The sequence below is a fragment of the Coturnix japonica genome, chromosome 26 (genome assembly GCF_001577835.2).
Source record: "Coturnix japonica isolate 7356 chromosome 26, Coturnix japonica 2.1, whole genome shotgun sequence".
NCBI classification, from domain to species: domain Eukaryota; kingdom Metazoa; phylum Chordata; class Aves; order Galliformes; family Phasianidae; genus Coturnix; species Coturnix japonica.
Window position 1 is genome coordinate 565,287 of NC_029541.1, and position 24,156 is coordinate 589,442.

Below are 24,156 nucleotides of genomic sequence, written 5' to 3' on the forward strand. Positions count from 1 at the left end.
TTGACATTAAACCTGTATGCAAATCTTTGCAAGACTGGAAGGTATCACAATTGTAAGAAGCCAGTTTCAGCACAAATCTGCACATTCAATTCAGCACAAAGTATAAAGAGCTTCAAAACTGAAGTCAAATAATTTGCACAAGCCTGTTGTACTAAAAGAATACTGAAATACTGGGGGGAAAATGTACACTAAAACCTTCTGATAAAATCCAAACCATGTTCTCACATGAAGAGGAGAAATTAGGCAAAGTGCAGTAATTGTCTTTCCTCAACAGCCAGCTCATTCACTGAAATGTCTACCATATAGATTTTTTCTTTATGGATAGAATTGTGCTTCTGCACAGATGTACTCTGGGGATGAAATGGGATTTTATGTAAAATGATGTGCTTTATTTATCTCTGATTCCACGCTGAAAAAAGTATATCTAATATCCTCAAGTTCTGATGTGTGAACAGTAGTTTCTTACAGTAGACACAGAAATGAGTACTGAGAGGTTTTGAAATGTAAAATCCATCATAACTGTACTGTTCTGCATTAAGTGAAATGCTTCCCCATGCTCTTTAAAGCTTCACATTCTGGTCCAATTTGAGTACTTCACAAAACATAGTTGACACTGACTGCTTGGCTGCTCTGGTATTCCGCACTTAACATACACTGAAAGACAAAAGATCCTATAGTTGTAACTGAGGGAAGATTTTTTTGTACATTTTTATCTTTTAAAACAATTCTATATTCTATTTGTATTTCTATACATTCAGATGCCAATATTATGCAATATTCTGTATGATTGTGAGTGGGAGGTGCATATGCACAAGTACATACTATGCTCTGTAAGCATAGGAGGCTCTGGAGCTCCTCTCTCATCACTTATCTCAGTTGCGAGCACAACTCCTTCCTCATTCATTTCTCTCTGACCTCCCACCCTGTCACAACTCTGCATATCAGGAGGCCATCTGGACCCAAAGAACTACACTAGGAAATAAAAAGAACTACACCAGGAAACAACGCAGAATCTCATTAATCCTGTCATTTGTCTGACAGTGTTTTCTGGGTACAGAGCAGTGAGGATGAGGCTTACATGCTCTCTGGGAGAGCCGTGCTAAGTGGTGCCAGGTGATGCTGTCACGTGGCTTTCAAGTTCCCATGCTTCCTGCAAAAAGAAATACTGGGTGTAAGATGAAGCACTCATAAATTTAGGGCAAGTATCTAGCCAGTCCCAGGGGAAACGCAGGGGCCTAAGACAGATCCCTCACAGCTGCACCTAAGCCCCCAAGCAAATCCCAAACCCGGGGACGGTCACAGAATCCTTTACTAGAGGGCCTACGAAACCCCCAACCCAATCCCACCCCACCGCAACCCACTGACCGCGTCTCTCAGCCCATTTCCGAGCTTCCGAACCCCTCCAGGGACGGTGACTCCCCCACCGCCCCGAGCAGCCTGTCCCGGTACCCGACCACTCTCTCCGACAAGAAACTCGCGTCCCATCATACACCCCCCTCCTCCTCCCACGGCCGCTCGGAGCCAGCAGCGGAGGTGGGAGGTGGACACCTCCCCCAGCTAGGAGCCCCCGGGGCCCTCCCGCTCCTCTCGGCCCGGGGGTGGGAAGGCACCGGGAGGGGCGGGCGGTCCGTGCCCGCGGGCTGTGGGGAGCGCAGCACGGCAGCACAGCAGCCCCCTCCCCCGCCGCCTTCCCTCACCGCTCGGCCGAGGCTGCACCGCCGCCACCGGCGCTGCCGCCTCCATTTTGTGCGTGTGTCCCTGTCCCCCCCCCCTCCGCCACTCCTCACACAGCGCGGGAGCGGCGCTGGAAGGAGCGGGGCCCCGGGAAGGGGGAGTCGGGGGTGGTGGGGGGCGAAGCGGCGGCGGAGCGGCATGAGGAGGAGGCGGCGCTGAGAAGGCGGCGGCGGACGGAGCTGCCGGACCGACATCTTGTGCCCTCCCCTCCCGCCGCCGGCTGGGTGAGCCCCAGGGGGGAGGGGAGGGGGAAGCGGATTTAGAAAAAAAAAAAAAACCCCCCCCCCCCCCCCCCCACGAAAAAAAAAGAGCAAAAAAAAAAAAAAAACAAAAAAAAACACAAAACGATAAGGAGGCGGCGGTGACGGCGGAGACCGCGCGTGGAGACGCTGAGGTAACGCGCTGCGCGGGCCGCGGCTCCCTGCCCTCAGGGGTCTCTGCTGCCTCACACAGCGCGGCGCTGCGCCGGGGTCGCGGGAAGGTGACCGTGCAGGCGGCGGGGAAGCCGCTGTGCCGCGGTTAGAGGAGCTTCCCGCTCGCTCGCCGCACGGGGGAGGCGGCCCGCGGCTCTCACCCAGTGGGGGGTGGCGGCGTTGAACGCGGAAACGGGAACCGGGCAGCACCGCATCCACCGGCCCCCCCACGGCCGCCATCTTGGCCGCCCCTCACCGCGGAGCTGACGGAGGCCCCGCCCGCCTTCTCCCACGCTATTGGCCGAACGCGCCCCGTTTTAGCCCCGCGGCGTTATGCGTTGCTATTGGTGGCGGGGCTGGGACGGACGTTGGCGGTAGCCAATAGCGTCCTGCCTTTGGTGTACGCGCTCTGTCGGTTTTTCCGGCCGCGTCCCTGACCCCGTGTCGGCTCCGTGTAGTGGCACCGCCACGGGTCCGTGTAAAACTGAGCTTCCCTTCCCCCTGTGAATCGCTGAGATGTTCATCCAGGAGGGACCTCGCTTTCTTTCTGACATCCACCTAGAATCATTAAGGCTGGAAAAGACTCTGAGATTCCCAAGTCCAACCCCAACCCATCCCCACCATGCCCCCTAAGCGCGTCCCTCAGTGCCACATCTCCACAGGCTGCAATGGAAGCTCCCCCAGCATGGCTGTGCTCAGCTGCAGCCCTGTAACCTGCAGGGGCTGGCAAAGTCCTGGAGCTGGAGAGAAGATCCTGGTCTGCCGGCATAGGAAGGAGAGAGAATTAGAAGGAGGCTGAGGTCTTCTGAGGTGTGACTGAGCCCCTCTGGTCAGCAGTGCAGCGTTGCATGAGTGTGGATCACAGCAGTGTTTTAGAAGACCCACTTGTGTTGGATTTTTCCTGTGTTGCGGTGATATTTGCTGTGTGGATCTCTCACATTTTTATTTTCTGTGAAGCTATCTGTAGTAAATTTAAGCCTTCTGGTGGGGCTTGTTTTTCTTAGTTCCCTTTTGCAGACCCCAGGCATTACTGGGCCACAGACAGTAAAGCTGCTTCTCAGAAGAGCTGAACCATTTCAGAGCAAACTCGTGGGATAGAATTAAATGTAGCTCCAGCAGCTTTGTGCATTACAGCCCCATTTTTTGTTCAGTTGTGCTCTTTAGGAACCTGTCCCTCTGTTCCTGGCATAAAACCCAGTGAAACTGGATTATAGGGTGTTTCTGGAAAGCCTTGAGCGCATTGGTGACAGCAAGATGACAACTCTTTGAACTTTCTGCTTTTATATCAACAACATTTGTCCATGGTAGGACAAAAGCAGCATAGGCCGAAGGAATATTTAACCCTGCTGAAGTCAAGGCAGTTTAGCATTTCAGCATGCACAGATGCTGTTCACACAGGGATAATGTTTTATATGTGGCTGGTGAAGTGTTGTCAAGTGTACTGAGAAGATGGTAACATTCCTAGATTACTTAGAAGTTGCTGTGTTGCAGGCAAGGTCACAGTGTTCCATCTTGGCATGGCTGAGTTTGTTTCATTTCTGCTTTCAAAGCTTTTCGGAGGTGGGTGATTGTATCTCTCCTATTATCCAGATGCCTTTTAGAAATGAGCTGGAATTCTTATCCCAGGCGCTGAGTGTTGGCTGGCAGCAATTTCAGTGCCGTTTTAGATGCTTCTATGTAGTGTTAAGTAATTGTGTGTTTTACAAATGGGTTGGTTTATAGCAGCCAGTTGCTGTGGTAAAAAGCCCACTTGGGGTAATTTCTCCAGACAGTAAACCGACTGTTTCTCAAAAGCTACTACAATAACATCCTGTTCTTGTTTGTCATGTCAGCAGGTAAAATAACCCTTCCTTGGAGTGCTTGCTTGGCTGAAATTTTCTCATCATTCAGCACTGCCAGCCATCAGCTAAAGTCTTGTTTTTCTTGAACACAATATTAATAATGGCTGTGGTCAGGTCATTCTGATTGCTTTATCCTCCACAATAATTATGTTCATATAACGTCTTGCATCCAGTGTCTTCTTCAATTAAACCAGTCTGCCTTAGGTTGTACCTGAGCCATATGTCAGCAGGGTTTCCTTGGTTTTCCATTGGTTGACCAAGCTGATCAGGCAGACTCCTGGTTAACAGGGCAGTGCTTTCAGGAGAAGAGTGTTTTTCCAGAAATCCGTTACTCCGTTCTGGAATAACTTCATGAATTCTTGCAGGCACTGATCCACGAGGTGCTGCTTGCTTTGATTCACTTGAGGTTTTGTGAAGTTAAGTCCGTCATGGAGCAAAAAAATAACGTGACAGCTAAATTCAAATGCTTTGTTTGTCTGCAGGTCCTACAGAAAGGGGCTGAAAGTGCTGTACTCTAACTTAGGGTGAGTTGCTGGTTCAGGCCCCTGCATAGCAACAGATAAGCTCCAGGCTGACTTATCTTCTTGGGGAGATTTTACATTTGCTTTTCTTTTTCTCGTCTCCCTCTTTCTTTGGCCTGTTTTGTTCCTCTGCCTGGGCTCTGCACTCTTATCCCTGACTGCCCTTCTCCCTCGCATTACTCACTTGGCTTCCTCTCTACTTTCCCTCTTTTGCCCTCAGATCTTTGGGATCCTGCTGCTGCCTTTCCATTCTTCTCCAGCTCCTCTTGCCAGCTCATCTCCACCCCTCCTTGTTGGGCACCTCCTTAATGGCTGGAGCTGACTCTCAAATGATTATCTTTGTTGCTGATTAGCAGTTTGTGAGGGCAGAGCTGTCTTGGGCTTTTAGTTAAGGCTCTGTTTGAGCACCATTGCATAGTTCACAGTACAGCTTGGTCTAGACAGTGTCCTGCTGCTTTCCTACTTGTACCCCTGTGGATCTTGCAAGCGGAACCAGCTCAGGGGCCTGTACATGGATCGTGGCTTCAGAAGAGCTGATGCTGAGACAGAACTTGTAAGTCCTTCTGGATCCATATTGCTCGTTCCCATACTTGTTCCATTTTACTTCTTTGTAGATCCTACCCAAGAGAAGAAGGGTTGCGCAGCTAGCACCCATTGTTCAGTTCATCCTCTGGTTCTTCATAGACTTTTGTAATCCATTTTGCATGATGTGGAGGACATGGGTTAGCTCAGTGCATGTTCTGTCTGCAGGATGGTGTGAGAAACCAGCTTGCAGGAGAAAGGAAGGCAAAACTGGTAGATAGTTTTTCACCATGAAACTCTTTCACTATGTGGGTGAAGGAAGAAGTGTTGCAGTGGGATGGGAGATGTGGGTGAACTTCCTTCTGAACCTCAGAGCAGTGCTGGTATACATTCTCACATAGAGCTCAGCTAAAAAAAAAAAAACACACAAAATGGTGGGCAGGGGGAACTGCTTTTGTGGGGCAGGAAGAGTGCTTTCCTTTAGGCCTGGAAAACCAGACCTAATATTCAGCACATTATGTATACTGCTGGGAACTTGCAGGCAAAAGAACAGAGAGAACTCCTTGGCCTGTGTGAACTAAGTACTGAACGGTTCAAGCGGGTTTATTAGTAATGTCTGCGTTTCTGAGGATCTGGATGGTTTGTTGGTCTGAGTGCACAGCAGAGCATTTAGATGCCATTCTCTAAAACCCATTTCAACTCTTCTCATCTGTTGGTATGGGAAACATTTCCTGGTTTGCAAGCAGAGAGATTTGGAGCGTGCTGTGCCTTGCTCAGATATGTACTACAGAAATGATTGATACATCCAGTACTTGCTTGTATTTAAGGTGAAGTAACCTCTGAGCCTGAAATTGCTGAGGCCCTTAGTTGAAATGTTTTTCTATTGTGATGCTGTGTGGGTTTTTCAATCTGTGCTGCTCCTGTTAGCTTGTCTCCTTTGCTCATGCTGGTCCCGGTTTGTTGCAGCGTCTCTGGTGCACCACAGCGATGAGGAAGCCTCGGAGGAGGTCACGGCAGAATCTGGAGGGCCGGCATTCTCCATCACCCTACAGCCTGAAGTGCTCACCCACTCGGGACATGCTGACGTACGCTCAGGCCCAGCGCATTGTGGAAGTAGACATAGATGGGCGGCTTCACCGCATTGGCATCTACGATCCCTTAAAAATCATCACAGAGGATGAACTGACTGCCCAGGACATCACAGAATGCAACAGCAATAAGGAAAACAGCGAGCAGCCCCTTTTCCCTTCAAAATCCAAGAAAGCACCTTCCAAAGGCAAGAAGAAGGAATCCTGCTCCAAACACACATCAGGAACATCTTTACACTTACCCCAGCCGAAGTTCCGTGTGGTGGACTCCCTGAAACAGCCAGAGGCCCCCCCTCTCCCTGCTGCCTACTACCGGTACATTGAGAAGCCTCCCGAGGACCTTGATGCAGAGGTGGAGTATGACATGGATGAGGAGGATCTGGCATGGCTGGAAATGGTGAATGAGAAGAGAAGGGATGATGGTTATGGGATTATTTCTGCTGAGACTTTTGAGCTGCTGGTGGACCGCTTGGAAAAGGAGTCGTACCTTGAGAGCCGAAACAACGGGACTCAGCAGTCTGTCATTGATGAGGATGCATTCTGCTGTGTTTGCATGGATGATGAGTGTCACAACAGCAACGTCATCTTGTTCTGTGATATGTGCAACCTGGCTGTGCACCAGGAGTGTTACGGGGTGCCCTATATTCCTGAGGGGCAGTGGCTTTGCCGCTGCTGCTTACAGTCCCCTTCTCGCCCTGTTGATTGTGTACTCTGCCCAAACAAAGGTGGAGCCTTCAAGCAGACCAGTGATGGCCGCTGGGCTCATGTGGTTTGTGCCATTTGGATTCCAGAGGTCTGCTTTGCAAACACTGTGTTCCTGGAGCCCATTGAAGGGATAAATAACATTCCCCCAGCTCGGTGGAAGCTCACATGCTATATCTGCAAGCAGAAGGGCATGGGAGCTGCTATCCAATGCCACAAAGTGAACTGTTATACTGCCTTCCATGTCACCTGTGCCCAGCGGGCTGGTCTCTTCATGAAGATTGAACCCATGAGGGAGACCAGCATCAATGGCACAACATTCACTGTGCGCAAGACTGCCTATTGCGAGAGCCATTCCCCACCTGGAACAGTGAAAAAAGGGCATTCAGCTGCTACCAGTGAGAGGCAGGAGGGCATTGTGAAGGAGGAGAGGGAGGAAGAAGGCAATTCTGGTCCTCCCCAAGCATCCCTAAAGAAGAACAAAGTGAAATTGAAGCAGAAGATCAAAAAGGAACCTAGTGAGGGGACTGATGGGCGTTCATCTATGCCCATGGTGGCAGTTGCACAAATTCCATCTTACAGGTGAGTGTTGGAGCTGGACAGCAGAAGATGAACAGGGTCTGTTCTATGGACTCGATCCCTTTCGTTGTTGAACTTGGAAGCACCCTCTTTAGCCCAGACCTAGCAGTAACTGTGTTCAGATTGTGCTCTGCAGGAACATTCCTCACCAACATTCTTCCATGTGCATGCCAGTTGTGCACTGGTTTCCCTGCTTTGCCAAGCAACAACCCCAAAATGTTATGTAGTACAGATCTTTCGTGGTACCTAACAGGCAAACATGCAGCTAGCATCCAAATTTACATAGATGGCTGTGAAGGTGTTTTTAAAATACATCAGGCATTACAGGTTGGCAGGTGAATGGGAGTCATCCTCCTGTTGATATATTTTTTTCAATCCCCTCATTACATAGCATCTTTATTGTTCCTTTTACTGCAGAACATGTTAAACATGTAAATGTTTCAAGCAGCTTAGAATCTGGCTGTACATTTTTTTTCTCCAAGCTCTCCTTCAAACAGAATTAGGGAGTGCTGAGTTTCTATTTGGTGGCTGAGGAAGTGTGGTGATGTGTTGCCAGTATTTCAATAGGCAAACTTTGGAAAACTGCTGATAAGACCACATGTAATCTAATGAATGGTTTGAAAAGATTAAAATAGGTACTGTATTATTGTTGGGCTCCTGTCTGGGGCTTCAGCTTAAGAACATCACAGTGACCCCAGTCAGGTTCTTCTGGTGCTGAAAATAGTTTTGAAGTGAATGCTTGGAGCTGAATTGTTGATTGTATACCTTGCTCTGGCAACTGTAGTTAGAACCTCCAGCCTCATTGCTGCTAAAATAGGGTTATATTCTGAAAAGTAAGCACATACATCTTCATGATTTAGAGGCCTCAGATCGTACGAGCAGGTGTGGTTCAGAGCACGCATCGATGTAGCACCACAAAGCTGCACACCATAAAACATAACTGGGAAGCCAGATAGAATCACCAGTGTTCTGATTGCTTTGTAGTTGTTTCCATGACACCTCTTTGCTTCCTCTAGGCTGAACAAAATCTGCAGTGGCATCTCTCTCCAGCGGAAGAACCAGTTCATGCAGAGGCTCCACAACTACTGGCTGCTGAAGCGGCAGGCAAGGAACGGAGTGCCACTGATCCGACGTCTGCACTCACATCTCCAGTCCCAGAGGAATGCAGAGCAGGTACAGCTCTGCCAGCCTGTCCCCTGGCTCTAGAGGATGGCATGCATCAGGAGATAGGAATGGGAAAGAGTTTTAACAGCACAGAACAGTAGCTCTTCTTGAGTCACTTTTGTTCTGTTGGCTTGCTAATACCTGAATAGCTGAGTTAGTATATCAGTGGGATGTCAGTGTCACCAGAACTGATGATGATGAGCCAGCAGGTAAAAGTTTTCTGCCTGAGTCAGGAGACTTGGGATTGCGCAGAGGCGTGATGGGCCCCTGGTGGCCTGCTCTACCAGATGAGTCAAAGAACCATGTTCCTCAGTAGTGATTAAAGATCCTCAAGAAAATGGGTGTTAGCCCCAGAGTCCTGGCCAAATTCCAGTTTGGATCATTCTGCCTGCAGCTTGAATTTCTGACCCTTCTATGGACGCTCATAAGCAAGTTTAGACATAATCATCAGCTCTGGCCTTCTTTCCTTCCTCTTCTGAGCTGGCATCCAGTGTCACTTGATGCTGTAAAACAGCACTATATTCACTGTGTTTGGCATGAGTAGCTGGCAAAGTAAGGAAATATTAAGACTCTACCCCATGACACAGCCAGTTAGTTACAGTGCGTGTTGTGCACCTATGTTTTTACAGTAATTGGTGGAATTTATAGGGTGTTGGTTTGCATAAAGACTGCTCTGGATGAATAATTAAGAAAATATTTTCCACTCATCAATTTGAAGCTTGGGGAAGTTCGACATTTCCTTGGTGCATTAAGTACTTACCATAAGGAAGTTCATAAAAACAAATGTTCTGTAAATATAAGCCATCTAGATCATGTGAAGTATTTTTCATCCTTCCCTTGGCAGTCATGCAAAAGTGTATACACTTCAGCTATGTCCTCAAAACCATTTGAAAAGCTACAGATAGAGGAAGAGAAGGATAAACTACAATGTGAAACCAACAAACTTTTTTTTCTGCCATACTTTTGCCTGCCTTGCCTTTGTACTTTTTCAGGCTGCCTCTTCAATGTGTAGCAGTCAATAAAAAGAATTTTCAGCCTCTGCAATGAACTTTGATGTAAAGGCAGGGAGAGTGTAAATAAGTACGCAGTGTGTTCCTGGAGAGTTGCTGCTAGGCTCAGGCCTAACTTCTGAAATAGTGTAAAATCCAGAAGGGCTGTTGTGTGTTCTACAGTTAAACACTGTGAGCAGGAAGTGACATAATCTGAACGGCAAGACAAGTAGAGAAGAGAAAGACTCTGAGAGCAATGCATGGAGGACACCTATAAAAGAAGAGAAAACAAAGAAAGCCAGTTGTGTCAATATCTCATCCCATTTGTTATGTGTTACAGAAGGAGCAGGATGAGAAGACCAATGCAGTGAAGGAAGAGCTGAAATACTGGCAGAAACTGCGGCATGACTTGGAGAGGGCCAGGCTGCTCATTGAGCTCATCCGTAAGAGGGAGAAACTCAAACGGGAGCAGGTAGGTAGCTTTTGCTGTCAGGTTGCTGCTTCAGTACCATGTAACCAGCACGTGCTGTGAAGCACAGCAGTTTTTCTTGAGCCTCTTTCTCTTTTCTGGGCTTCTGGATGTGCAGAGCAGCTGTCTGTCCCTCAGTCACGGGCTTGTGCTGCTCAGAATCAGTGCTGGGAAAGTGTATTTGCATAACTCGTGGTAAATTATATTGCTGACCTCTTGTCACCCCTTCTTGAGAAGAAGCAGTTTTTGTCTTATTGATGCTGCCTTGTTGCTGAGCATGTCAAATACAGTTTGCTTTGTGTACACAGACTTGCTTTCCTTTGCTATTGAAGTGGTTGATTTAATGACATAATGAGGGATTATAAGATCAAAGAAACTGAAATGTTAAAGAAGTAAATACTATTATCCTGTTCCAGTCTCCTTTGAGCAGAGTTTCAATGTAAGAGATCAAACCAGTGCTACAAATTGCTGCCTTGAAATCAAAACTGTATTAGAAAATACATGGAGTGTAAAAAATCTGTTGGGAAACTTGCTTACTCCTGACTGATGTTGTTGTTTGGCTCTGCCTTGATGTGTGAGAGCTTATGTCTTAAACTTTGTACTCACTGCTCTAATTATGGATATTGTTTGTGTAAATGCCTAAATAGTTTTAACTTTTTTATAATGTTACTAATTGGCACTATAGTACTTCAGGACAGGGAGTTGTTCAGGATAATTTACCAACACAAAAAGCTTCTTCCTGTCTTCGTTTTTAGTTGTATTATCTTCTGATTTTATAGGGTTTCCTCCTGTTCTGGCTCTGTGAGATTGAATAAAAGGGAGTTCCTCATACAAAAAGTTTAGAGTCTACTTTGCTGTCTGTTAATGTACATCTTGCACAGGGAGAGGAGAGGGCAAGCTGTTTGCCAGAAATTTTTCAGCAGTGAGTCTGCAGGTCAATGGTGTGATGACCTGAGGTTTGCACCACTGAGTGGAGCTGAGTTGATTCAGAAGAAACCAGAAGAAAACAGTTTGCTTGTCCCACCCTTGTTAACTGCTCTCATTGCTGATTTCCTGTTCCCAGGTGAAGGTTCAGCAGGCTGCCATGGAGCTACAGCTGATGCCATTCAATGTACTTCTGCGCACAGCACTGGACCTGCTGCAGGAGAAGGATGCTGCCCAGATCTTTGCAGAGCCTGTTAACTTGAATGAGGCAAGTCTTTTTCCTAGGGGTGTCTAATGGGTTGGAGATGAGGTATTGCTGGGCAGAAACTCATGTACTGTCATAATTCGGGAAGCACAAAGCACCTTATCTCAAGCTGCTGGTGGACTAAAGAATATTTCAGAGGACTCTCAGTGTGGGTATCTTTCCAGGCCAAAATAAGGTATTGTTTTCTGGAAACTTCAGCGCATCTCAGACAAGTAATGATTTGGAGAGACAATATGTGTCTGCCTTGACTGGATGACACAGAAATAAAGTGTTGGCGCTGTCCCTTGCAGTTGGAAAGGGCATTCAGAGTGCTTGTGATGGGTGCGCTCTAGTTGGCTAGTAAATGGTTTTTGTAATTGTACAGGTTTTATATGTTTAGGTTCCAGATTACCTGGAATTCATTTCCAACCCAATGGATTTTTCCACCATGAGGCGGAAGCTGGAGTCCCACCTGTACCGAACATTGGATGAGTTTGAGGAAGACTTTAACCTTATAGTTACCAACTGCATGAGGTATAATGCTAAAGACACGATTTTCCACCGAGCAGCTGTCCGGCTCAGAGACCTCGGGGGAGCGATATTGCGCCATGTGCGGCGACAGGCTGAAAGCATCGGCTTTGACACTGATGTGGGGATTCACCTGCCCGAGTCACCCAAAACTGAAGACTTTTACCGCTTTTCTTGGGTGGATGGTGAGTATTTATTCACCTTTATGTTCAGGATAGATTGTAGCCATGTACCTTGTTCTGAGCATGTCATTTAGTTTGTGTTTCACATCCATCCGTTTACATAAGCATGTATCTAACTTCTTCATAGCCTCAGGATTTCAGGCAGGTGGAGCACTTGTAGCTAGGTGCAATTTAGCTCCAGCTCTTCTAATGCATGTTTGCCTCAGAAAAGTTTTGTATCTGCCTGAGATATTTGAGATCTGCTTTGGTTGTATTACAAACTTAGTATTTTGAAGAAGAGTTCAAAGGTGGGTCTAGTGTTTTTCACTCTTAGCAAAGACTGTATGTTTCATTGTAAATCAGAGCAATAATCATTATGTTCTTGTGGCAGTTTATTATAAACACAGTTCTGTGTTGTTCAGGGGCTGAGGTGAGACTGTTTTCCTTCTTCATATCTGCAATTCTCTCGGTTAAAATGTGGCAAATAATTGGGGAGAACACAATGGAAAAACTGACCTGATTTCACCCATATTCTAGGATTGCACAGGAGGTACAAAACATTTCACTGTAGGCAGCAAATTGACATGGAGTAGATCAACTAGATTAGATGGATTACTGTGGGCTGGAAGGGGATGACATTAGATTATGGTACTAGGACCCAAGCAGTCCTTGGGAAGACTTCCCATTCCCATTCATTTTTGCAAAGGACCTGGACTGCAAGCTGTCTTTTGTAGGTTGCAGACACTTCACTGTCTGGGACAGTAATGGGAGCTGGAAGACAGTGCAAGTTAAGTCAGTTGCTCATTACCCGATGGGAGAAAGTCTGAACTATAAAGTTAACAATTCCTAAATACCCAAACTTAAGCAATTGGTTCATAAACAGCATTGATGGTAATGAGGCACAGCTGTGGTGTGGAACTCCATGAGTGGAGTTCCATTCTCCAAAAAGCCATGCTCTTTCCCTTCACTGTTACAATTTCTTTTGATGCAGTGGATAACATCCTCCTGCCAGAGAACAGGGCTCACCTCTCCTTGGAGGCCCAGCTGAAGGAGTTGCTTGAGAAGCTGGACATTGTGAGCCCTATGCGGTCCAGTGGCGCCCGGACACGACGCATGCGGCTGCTGAGACGAGAGATCAACTCTGTTCGGCAGAGGTTGGCTCAGCAGCAGAGCAGGACCACAGCCAATGGGGAACCTGTTCTGTGGGAAGAGGGGCTGGATAAAACATCGAGAGAAGAGGACGAGGAAGGGGACAGAGGTAAGAGGTTGTAGCAGGGTACTGCCTCCAGTTCTTCTAGTGCATGTCAGCTGCCAACACCTGCTGTTCGTACTGCAGGGACAGGAGAAATCTTGGTAGCTTTAGTAATAATTCTTTCTAAAATGTTCAAGTGGGTTCTTTATTCCTTTTGCAGATGACGCCAAGCTCCCACATCCTCCCACCCTGGAGCCCACAGGACCTGCACCCTCCTTCTCAGAGCTGGAATCATTGCAGGATCCTCCGAAGCTCAAACCCATCCATGACAGCAAGTCCTTGAACCACCTGCAGAAGAAAGCGATGTTGGACAGGGATTTCTTTGACAAGAAAGCACTGCAGCGGGAGAGCCAAGCTTTCCAGCACCTTCTCAGTGACAGCAGCCTGAATGAACTCACATTGCCACCTGCAGACACCCTCACGAGCCCTCCATTCAGTGGTGTGGGCCGACGGACGTCTGTTCTTTTTAAAAAAGCTAAAAATGGGGTGAAGCTGCAGAAGGGCCTTGACTGCTCCCTGGAGAACGGAGAGGACCACGAACAGAGCGAGCAGCTTTTGCCCTCCTGTGCCAATGGGAAGCGGCAAAACCGAAAGCGGCCACAGAGTAGAAATTACGGCGAGAGCGATGGAGAGAAGTCACCCAGGCAGGCAGGGCAGAGAGGTGATTCCATGGGATTTATCTTCCTTTTGTCCACTAGAAAACTGCAGATTTAGGGCTGAGAGAGTGGGAATACTGCATCTGCACTGATTATGTGAAACTCTGTGGAGGAGACACAGTTGCCATAACCAGAGGTGCCTGGGAAAAGCCTGCTCTTTTCCACAGATTCTTAACAAAGCGTTGACAAGACATGTTTGTAATGAATTGCACCTTTATTCTCCACTGTTTGTTCATGGATTTGTGGTAACTTAGCTCAGCTGTAGACACCTCTGGTTCAGATATTTTAATAGTGAGATGATACCCAGGGTGGGTCACAATTCATTCTTCTTTTTTGCCAGTTACAGAAGGGTTACTGTAAGAAAGTTTTCCACCTTAGGTAGGGCAAGTCACCGTGCCCAGCTGCCTATGAAGATGTTGAATGGCATGGCTGAAGGCTCTGGTGTGGCCAGTAAGGGATGAGAAATGCTGCACTCATGGAAAGCTTTGCATTGGTTAGGCTGCTTTTAGGAGTGAGTTTCTTGCTGCAGAATTGGTGCCTGTGGTTGAAAGTGTTCAATGGACCAGTACAGTAATGTGTTTGTAAACACTGCTTTTAAACTAGCTGTAACCCTCAGTTATATCAAGATGAAATTATTGGGAAGACCGAACATGTTCTTTTTCAAATTTGACCTGCAAGCATCTGAGATCAAATTTAGAAAAACATGAGGTAAAAGGAACATTTGAATGACAACAGTGTGATTGATTTTCAGTTCTGTGTTAACTGCTATTGTGGGACAGTTCCCACATGGAAGATTTGAATTAGCTAATACTTGAAATATCTTCTTTAAGTTATTTGGCTGACAGAAGGTTGCTAGTAAAGAGAGTGGGAGGAAAGCAATCGAGCACTGGAAATGACTCACCTGAACAGGTTAAGGAAAACGCAGAAGGCTTTTCCAAAGAGAAACTACTGGTTGAGGGACTGTAGTGGAAATGCTATGTCAGGGTTTGAAACAGTGGTGGAGCACCTGGTGGGAAGGCAGGGCCAACCCATGGGAGCTCAGGTGCATGCAGTGCAGCTGATTGACTGGAAGGAGTGGAGCCAGGATCCACCCCTTCTCAGACCCCATTTAAGGGTTGGCAGTGGAGGTGAGAGTATCTTGCTAGAAATCCCACCCTGTCTGAGGCCTTCTGAAGGTAGACAGATTTCCTTCTTCGTTTCTGCATCTGTGGCTGCTATGTTTGGGCTTGTCCTTATTTGCTGTAGCCTAGGTTTGTGCTGCCCTGCTATTACTGCTGTACTTTCCATCACATTATTGCATTACAGGGACTTGCTGTCATTGCCTGCCAGTGCAGAAAGCAAATACAAGTTACTCACAGTGGATAAAGCTCAGAAAGAGAGGTGAGATAAAAAGGGAATAATGTAGGCATGGCACAAGAAAATCACGAATAATTAGGCAGTGATGTTTTTCCTCTGATGAAGAAGCAGTGTTTTTTCCTGAATTGCAGCACTGCTTTTGTGATTCAGCTCCTCCCACTGTTTCAAACACAACTCATGTCTCCTAACTGAGGGAGTGTCTGGTGTGTCAACTCTGTTACTGCAGAAGCAGGTCATTGTGATCAGGATTGTCAGAACAAGATATTTCCCAGCAGTGTGATCCCTTTGCTAAATAAGGCTTGAAAAATAATAGTAGCCTTGGCATACATTTCCCCTTTGAGTGGCTGTTGGGCATTTGATGAACCGATGGGCTACTTTGCTGTCCCCAAATGCTTCTCCAGCACTTGCTTCTTCAAAAACTGCCTAGTTTTCTACTGGGGAGTAGAAATACCTTTCATTAGTCACCTTTTGCTTCCAGCTGAGTCTGGAGACCTCAGTGTAGAACTTCCCACCCCCTTTTGAAGCACTCAGCATCCTTGTGGCAGATCCTGCCTTTCCGAAAGCGGATCATCAGGCAGCGATGCTTCCAGAGATTTGGTGGTATCTGTGTGGTGTTGGTGTTTCTTTGAGCTGGTTCCCATTTGTCTCCTTGGCAGGAGTGACCAATGGCTTCACGAAGCACACAGAGAACAGCTCAGACTCTGAGTACAGCTCCAGCCTGGGCAGTGGGCTGGTGTTTGAAACCTGCAGGTAAGACTCTTTGCTAAGCTTTCCCCCTCCTCTCTGAGTTAATTGGTCTGATTTTGTCATTTGACATCTTTGCTCAAAAGCTAGCTTTTCAGGCTCCATCTTGTCCTGTTATGCTGTAGTTCTCAAAACGGTGCTGCATCGGTGGGTACAAAAAGGAGAGACATGGATTCATGCATAGCTATAGTGTTATGGGGGCCCTTGAAGTCCTTTATGGAGTGAGGGTGAACTCCAAGCAGGACCAGGAGCCAGAAGCTCACTTTCAAACTGTGTCTTGGCCTCACGGATCCGCCGTATTTACCTTAGTTTCTATATACAGAAGTAAGAGAGGAAAATCTGAATTCACAGGGGAATTGTGGGGGCTTGTTAATCGGTGTTATGAAGTACTTTGAAGACAAAAAGTGCTATGCAAGTGCTTATTGCAGTAATTGCAAGCAATTCATATAGCAAAAATTACACTAGAGCTGCGCTACACCTGCAAAACAAGGAATTAAAAACAAGCTTACGTCTCATGGATAACTTGTACAATTATTCCATTTAGGAGCAGCTCTGATTACTACTTTTTCTCCACTCTTTTTGAGCATCAGGTGCACTCAGAGTGAGGTAGTTTTTAGGAAATTGTATAGAAGAATTGCAACAAGTGGTTAAAACATGATTGCTTAAGGTGGAGATCGTTTTCTGAAGTGTTTGTAGTAATGAAGTAGAAGCATGTTTGGGGTATGGACTGACAGAGTTCAGTTGCTGATAGATCAGCAACGTGTTGGAGTGTTACTCTGTCCTCTTTGAAGTCTGTGCACAGCTGAGTGAGCTCCAAACATCACTGTGTCAGCTGTGCAGCATGAGGCTTTTGTTGGATTCCTTCTTTGTGTTAACAGCAAGGCTTTTGTTGACCCCTTTCACTGCTGATATGATGCCCAGTGTGCTCGCACCAGGAGAGACATAGTGCTCAGGTATTCAGTGTTCTTTTCACATCAGGGATGCATTAGTGCAGTAAACTTCCGAATTATAAATGGAGCTGGGGAATCAGTTTATTTGGCTGTGTTTTTAAGTGTAATCTGTTTTTTCCTATTCTGGCAGTGGTTTGATGCCTCCTAAGCGAAGTCGAGGGAAGCCAGCTCTTTCTCGGGTGCCCTTCTTGGAAGGCATGAATGGAGACTCTGATTACAGCAGCTCAGGTAAGAATGGCTCACAGGAGCTCTGCTTTGGGGAGCACCTCTGTCATGTCCTGCAGCACAGTAGGGCTGCCACCGTACCTGAACCAGGGGAAGCAGGTCTCAGTGCATGTTGGAAACGAGGCCTGCAGGAGCTGCCCAGTTTGTGCAGTCAAGGATGCTGACCTTTGTTGTGTTATCACCCTGCTTTTGACTAATTTGGCCTATTGTATAAGTATTTTCTTTTGCTTTCACTTGTGCTGGTTGCCTGTGCCCTGCATTCTCCTCAGATAGGTGCTTACTGTTACTCTAGAGTAATGTGCCTGGCACTGCCCTCTCTGGATTTACTGCTAGTTCTCTTCCATGACACTGCAATACAAACAGTAAATCATAAGAGATGTTGTTCTGGAAATGACTTCATAGCTGTTTCCTCTTGCATTGCTATAATTGCTTTCAAGGTCTTGGTAACAAAGTCATCATCTTTGTCAGACTGCTGTACAGCAGTATAACTAAGTCACACTCCTCCAACACTACCCAAAGCTAATCTTCCAGCACTCATGTGACCAGATTCTCATCTTGGTTATGGTTTGTCATTGATAGTTATATTGCAGGTTTATGATGGTGCTGCTGAATCAGAGTTCAGCTTTGACTCCTCCCACAGGATCTAGGATAGAGTCCCTTCACTACTTGCAGTCTGTATGCTCTCCACCCTGCTTTGGAAATAAACTTGCAGAGAGGGGCCAATATTGGTAGAATTAGTATCACACAGTTCTTTGTTTTTTATGTTATTAACAGACAAGTATGTTTGTCAGGTAATAATGGTGAAGCCCATCAGATCTGGCTTGGTAGTTTCACTCATGTTGTATTCAGCATTTTATAGAGTCAGTTTGACTTCTGGTTAAATCAGTGTATTGTCCGTTCCCCAGGATGTAAGTGCTGCTTACTGTAAGATTTGCAGTAAGGAAGATTGCTCCTTGACCACGAGCCAGCAGATGAGTTATTTGTGTCTTGAATGGATCTCCTGCAACATTGCTGACTTGAGTTTGAAATAATTGATAGCTAACAGACTTCTGTTCCTGCAAAAATCAAACAGTCCCGAAGGCAGTGACATCATAGCATTCTGGGTATTTGTATATTGTTGAAATAAGAGGAGCTCTCAAACAGTGGCCCAAAGCAATCTCAGATATAGTTTCATTGAGGACAGATTTAGCTTGGTGGGCTTTGGGCCTTCCTAAGCCATGTGTCCTTCTGTCTCCTAGGCAGAACTCTCCTGATGTCCTTTGAGAGTCAGGCTGAGCTGGAGCCCTTGGAGCTTGTGTGGGCCAAGTGCCGTGGTTATCCCTCCTACCCTGCCTTGGTAAGTACCTTCTGCTCTCTTGCAGGCTGTAGCAGCAGTGCAGGCAGCCCAGAGCACAGTGCTAGTGTGTAGCTAGACATAAAAGGAAAACCTCCCAAAATCATGCAGTATATGGTTGGTTTTTTTCCCAACTGGCTATATGACTTATAGATCCTCTTGCAATAACTGTATTTTTTTATTTGAATATGCACATGCTTTTTTACTTTGTTCTATTTCCTGAATACAATTTTTGTTTTGTTTTTGTTTGGTTTTTGTTTGTTTGTTTTTGTTTGTTTGTTTTTGAGTATTTAACTATTATTATGAAATCTGTAAACTTGGCTTCAGTGAGCGCATGGTTGTTTCCAAAGAGATCACGTACGGCTGTTGCTGGGAAGTGCCAGGAGCACCACAGGCTGTGCTTGTTATTGACAGAGAGATTGCTGAAGGAAGAATACATGAACGTTAGGTAGTCTGACTAAGTCTTCTTGTTTCTGCTACTCTTAAATGTATCCCTGAAGATGTGGCTCTCTGCCACCTCAGCTCTATGTAATTTCTGTGTGGCTGCAGCCATTCCCTTAAGTAACTTTATGGTTGGAATCACTAGGTCAGGCAGCATTTGCAACTGCTGAGAAGATGTAAAAAGTCAATGTGGTTATCACAGATGTGTCCACATCCAAACAGCAGAGGTGTGAAACCAGGCATGGGCTGACACAGCATGTGTGGCCATGGCTGCATGCAGTTCTGACAGTAAGGGCAAGTTCTGCTAGAAAAGTGACCCTTGTCCGTGCTCTTAGTCTTAGGTAGGTGCTCTTAGTCTTACAGTCTGCTTGCTGTACTAAACAGCCAAAGCATTTTCAGATCTTCATATGGCTATAAACAGTTAAATTGTGCTTTAGCATGGTGAGATTGCCCAAAAATGAGGCATCTTTATAGCAATAAATTCCTACAGGTGGCCGGTTCCAAAACTTAGCTGCTTTGTCAAGCCCTTAGGAGCAAAAGGAATATCTAGTGTTGTATGTTTGTTGTTTTGTTCTTATGTCATCTTATAGCACAAATGTTGGACATTGACATTTCTGCTTTCTATGGGGATAACTGATAATGCATGTTTATTGTGCGGGTTTGGAGACAGAGAGAGAGAGGGAAATCCTTTGCTCAACACGATGTTGACTTTGTACTAAATTACCAATTATCATATATGTATCTATATCCACACAGAACCACGTACTTACATCCTTCCCCTTTTTGAAGTTCAGGTGCTTGGTTTTTGGACTGACTGCTTTCCCTTCCACAGGGGAAGCCTTGAAGATAGGATGGGTAAGCAAAACTGCTTGCTCTGCCTTAGCGTCTCTTTGTAAAGAGTTTTCCTAAGTAAGTTTTAATAACATAGCTTGGATAAACTGAAAGAGCAGGAAAAAGAATGCATTTTCTTCAGTACTTGAATTGTTTGTGCTGAGATTTCTTTCCTGTGTCACCAGATAATTGATCCCAAGATGCCACGTGAGGGGCTGCTCCACAATGGGGTCCCCATCCCAGTCCCACCCATGGATGTGCTGAAGCTGGGGGAGCAGAGGCAGACAGAGGCAGGCGAGAAGCTCTTCCTTGTCCTTTTCTTTGACAACAAGAGAACCTGGTGAGTGGATGCAGACAGGTTGGGGCTTCCGGTGAGTGCAATGGCAGAGAGGAATGTTTTAATTTAATCTTTTGGTATGAGGAAACACGCAGAAGTCATTGTTATGGTAATGCTACATGGAAATCAGAGAACGTAAATATGCAGCTGTCAAGTTTAAATGAGGAAAATGGCCTGCTTTCCCCCATTCCAAGAACAGGGCATCTGATTGCTCCATCTTGGTGGTGAACAGCACAATGTCCCTCACCTAGAGATCACATCACCACAGAAGTACTGAGGCACATGGAGAGCCCTGGGTTGTCAGTGTTGTGTGGCTGCAAAATGCATTGAACTGAGATATACAATAACTCCCAGGGGCTGGACTTTGTTCAGAAAGATGTAACGTTTCTGCATGTGCTACTTAACCTGGGCTAATGAGAGCACAACAGAGACTTGGTACAGACAAAGCACTTGTAACTTGAGACTTGCTTTGGGTCAGTGTGGACATGGGCTGTGTGCACTGCAAGCTGCCTGTTTCTGGGTGATACTCAGGCAGTTGTACTCACCCCAGCCATAGTGCTTACAGGGTTTTGGAATGAGGCAGAGCTCTCATGGTGATAAAAACTTACTTTCCATCATGGCATCATGGAATTCCCTGTACTTGCTGCTCTGTGGGATACAAAAAATTTCCCATTTTCCTCTGGAACTCTGAGAATTAAAAGGGTTGAGGAAGGAGAGTGGAAAGAAATTAGTGCTCATGCAGGAGAACATTGGTTACAGAATGTCAACGGTTTATGGGCTGGTTTGGCCCAGTTCTGTGACAAGTGGGGTGGAACAGCAGCAATGATCTGAGGAGAAACAAACTAATTTACTAAATATGGTATCGGAATGCAGGATAATTAGAGTTGGAGCTGATAAATCAGATATAATGATAAGAGATCTGAAAGCTGCAGGCCTTACAGTAATACTGAAGTAGTGCAGGAATGTTATCAGCACAGCAAAGTCTTCTGGGGAATGTAGTTTCTTCACTTTGTTTGTGTGGAACTGGGGCATTAACACTTTTATTCCCAGTCCACTACGTCATGTGATGATGTGGAATACTGATGATCATAAAACCATGACACAAATGGTTCTCCCATGTCCAGTGCTGGCATGTAAGCATTCATAGCACAATTGTAGGGGGTTAATTTTAAAGGAGTAAATCAAATGAAACGTTCCTGAGGAGAATGGTGACCGGTGACTGATTGCTCCTGCGATCTGTGGGGGGTCCCCCACCCCTGCCCTGATGCCCCTGGTGACAGGGTTTTGTCCTCTCCTTTCTGCTGCAGGCAATGGCTTCCACGTGACAAGGTGTACCCTCTTGGTATAGATGACACCGTGGACAAGCTAAAGATGATGGAAGGACGAAAAAGCAGCATCCGCAAGTCTGTGCAGGTGGCATATGACAGAGCCCTGATTCACATGAGCCGAGTGCGGGGAGATCAGCCCTTTGTTCCATCCAGTTACCTGTGATGGACGGGGTAACCAGTCCTGCTTCTCCAGACATTGCTGTCTGTGTCAGCAGAGGGAGCCATCCCTGGCACTGAGTGGCCAAAGCGTGCTCTGTGTTCCCAGCAGCTGGCAACACTCCTTGAAGTTCCTTGCTATGTGCCAAAAAGCCTGTCCAGCTTCTTTCTGAATGTGTCTTGCTGAAGAGCTGGCAGGAGATGAAATGTATAGTCTGCAGGGCTGGGAGTAAGGTGTTAAGAAAAGCTGCTGGGTGACAGGAGCTGTGGTGAGCTGATGCAGCAGAGCTCAGTGCTTGGATGTCTGGACCTCATGCACTCTCTCTTGCTGCTGCCTCCCCTGTGCTGCCTGGGAGTTCGGGTGTCAGCCAGCCCCAAGTCATTCCCCAAACCCATCACATCTGTAAGCAAACCAGGATCCTGTACAGAAATCCCAGCTGGATTATCTTGTGCCAAACTTACCCTGACTGTTACTGGCCTTTTTGTCTTTCTAAATGATATCAGTTGTCCCATCATGTCACACCAGTGGTAGCTGGGAGGCAGTGTCCTGATTTTCCTACCTACATACGCAGTGCTTTCAGGTTAGCTTTTTTGCATTGCGTTTAGAAATGACTGAGGTTTTTTGCTAACTTTCCTCTCTGCTGCACACACACACACAGATGCACAGAGCTTTAAAGATGAAAAACAAATTACCTGTGGGGTTTTTTTTGGTGTGCATTTATGTCCTAGAGATGTATCAGGTAGTTTCACATTTGAATTCTGATTTGTGACTGTGCTCGTTGCAGTAGCAGTTCATACCATGGTTTAGTACAGCCTCGAGTCTAAGCAAAGGTAACTTCTTTTTCTGAAGAAACAAAGCTGATTTTTGGAGGTGTCTGATGTGCTGGAGAAGCTCTGCAGGCACTGAGGTTGATCAGGGTTGGAGGGAGGCGCATCGCTTGTGTTGCTGGATGCACATTTGGTGTCAGGCTCCTCTTCCTTTCTATTTTTCTGTCTTTCAAGTTCTCCTCTGGCTCGGTTTGGGTTGAAACCGAGCACTAAGTAGAGCACACGACCATTTTGCCTTTTTGCCTTCTCTCACACATGTGTGTCCCTTCCTGGTGTGTGGGTCTCCAGCATTGTCATCCATGAAGAAACAAACCAGCCTGGCTCTGCTGCAGCCCCTCTCGACTTCCTGGGTTTGCGTAGCAAAAACGGGCAGCCGATGTTTGGAAACAGATGACAAAACCCTTTTCTATTAGCCAAGGACTTCGAATCCCTCTGATCTCTTCTGTTGTGTGTTTCCTCTTTTTGCTTTCCCATCTTAAGAACCAAAGGTGCAGAGCAAGACTGTAGATTGAATACCACCATTTTGCTTTTTAACTCGCTCTTTTTTTATTATTTTCACTTTCATACTGAAGGGAACGTGGGGTCAAAATAATAATAATGAATAGTGGGGAGTAATCACTGCCATTTCTATGTGGTCTACTTTTTTAGAAATGCCACTTCTTATACATTGGGACGTGGAGCCACACTTTAAGGAAGATCCCTTTAACGTATAGGGATGTTGCATTGGGTTTTGTAAAAAAATTTAAAAAAAATTTTTTTTAAAGTAACAATAATAATAATTAATTATGCCTACGGAGTGTGGCGAGGGAAGGGCGTTGTGTATATAGTTGTACAATACTGCTCTAAATTATTTAGACCTCTTGTCACCATTCTTGAAGTCCTCAGTCGTGTTGCTGGGTCTTTTATATGCACACAGTGTGATGTATTTAAAGGAACATGCACCTCTCGGGGCAGTAGCTCAGCTGTTGACTTGTGAGCTGTGAACTTGTTTTGAGAATTTGGGATATTGTCATTATTTGGTTGGTTGGTTTTTAAATGACATTTTAGAATGGGAATTGGCTGATCTGCTGTTTGCTACAGGACCGAGACGTGACTGTCACTACTGTAAAGCACAGATTGTTCTATTTATTGTAGAAAGTGAGTTTATTTGCTTTCTAGAATTGTTTATATCAGATGGTATAAGAGAGGTAATAAGAAAATCTATGCTTGTAAAGAAAAACAAAGTGCTAATTTTACCTACTATAATCTGACTGTCTGAGATTATATTTTCTCTCTGAGAAATAAATGTTCTAAAGTATTAAAAAAAGGGAGTTCTAGTGTTGTGCTTCTTGGGTACGTGGTGATGGCAGCAAGTGCTGTGGGCGTGAAGGCTCTGCTCAGCACCTCCCTGCTGAGGGGGAGCTGGAGGCAGAGCTGGGCTCTTCCTGGTTCCTGCTCAGTCAGTGCAGTTCCCACCCATTCTTTTCTTCCTCCTTTAGCAGAGGGAGCTCAGCCTGCATCCTGCTGCTCAGATGACACGGATGGGGCTATGTAGCTGTGAAGAGGATCAAAGGGATGGAGCACTCAGAGGGTTGTGGTCTCACATGGTCTCCCATGTCTCCTATGGGTGAGTTTGTTCCCTCTGGCAGCCCTTGGCTTGGGGTGGCTGCGGTACCCCTTAGGGATGAGAGCTGGGAATGTGGGGTGTGAATCCCATCTCTGGGCACTGCTTGTGGGCCTGGGGGCTCCTGCAGCACCAGGATATGAACAGAGCTTCCAGCAGATGGAGATGGGAGCTGGGTGCTGTAGGGTGACTCTGAGCATTGCTCTGCCCTAAGGAGCATTTTTCTTCCTGTGGAGG

The 24,156-nt window shown here is 46.3% G+C and overlaps 1 protein-coding gene and 1 long non-coding RNA gene across 4 annotated transcripts; one reads left to right on the forward strand and one right to left on the reverse strand.

The window, feature by feature from the left end:
* Nucleotides 1–995: 995 nt before the first annotated feature.
* LOC107324617 lies at nt 996–2,436 on the reverse strand. Its single transcript, XR_001559521.2, has 2 exons — nt 2,309–2,436; nt 996–1,150 (listed from the first exon to the last, which is right to left on the reverse strand). It is a non-coding gene; the product is annotated as an uncharacterized LOC107324617 (long non-coding RNA).
* BRPF3 (bromodomain and PHD finger containing 3) lies at nt 1,537–23,079 on the forward strand. Of its 3 annotated transcripts, none has more exons than XM_015884746.2 (13): nt 1,537–1,958; nt 5,998–7,403; nt 8,417–8,573; nt 9,894–10,025; nt 11,086–11,214; nt 11,591–11,903; nt 12,871–13,137; nt 13,292–13,792; nt 15,800–15,893; nt 16,968–17,065; nt 18,301–18,398; nt 19,853–20,007; nt 21,312–23,079. In XM_015884746.2, exons 2-13 carry the CDS (start codon nt 6,019–6,021, stop codon nt 21,493–21,495), a joined length of 3,513 nt encoding a protein of 1,170 aa, XP_015740232.1. In that variant the 5' UTR covers nt 1,537–1,958; nt 5,998–6,018; the 3' UTR covers nt 21,496–23,079. The 3 variants fall into 3 exon arrangements, with proteins under 3 accessions (XP_015740232.1, XP_015740231.1, XP_015740229.1); XM_015884745.2 differs by lacking the exon at nt 1,537–1,958 and adding an exon at nt 2,024–2,128; XM_015884743.2 differs by lacking the exon at nt 1,537–1,958 and adding an exon at nt 4,903–5,062 and having other exon boundaries at nt 21,312–23,074.
* The last annotated feature ends 1,077 nt before the right edge of the window (nt 23,080–24,156 follow it).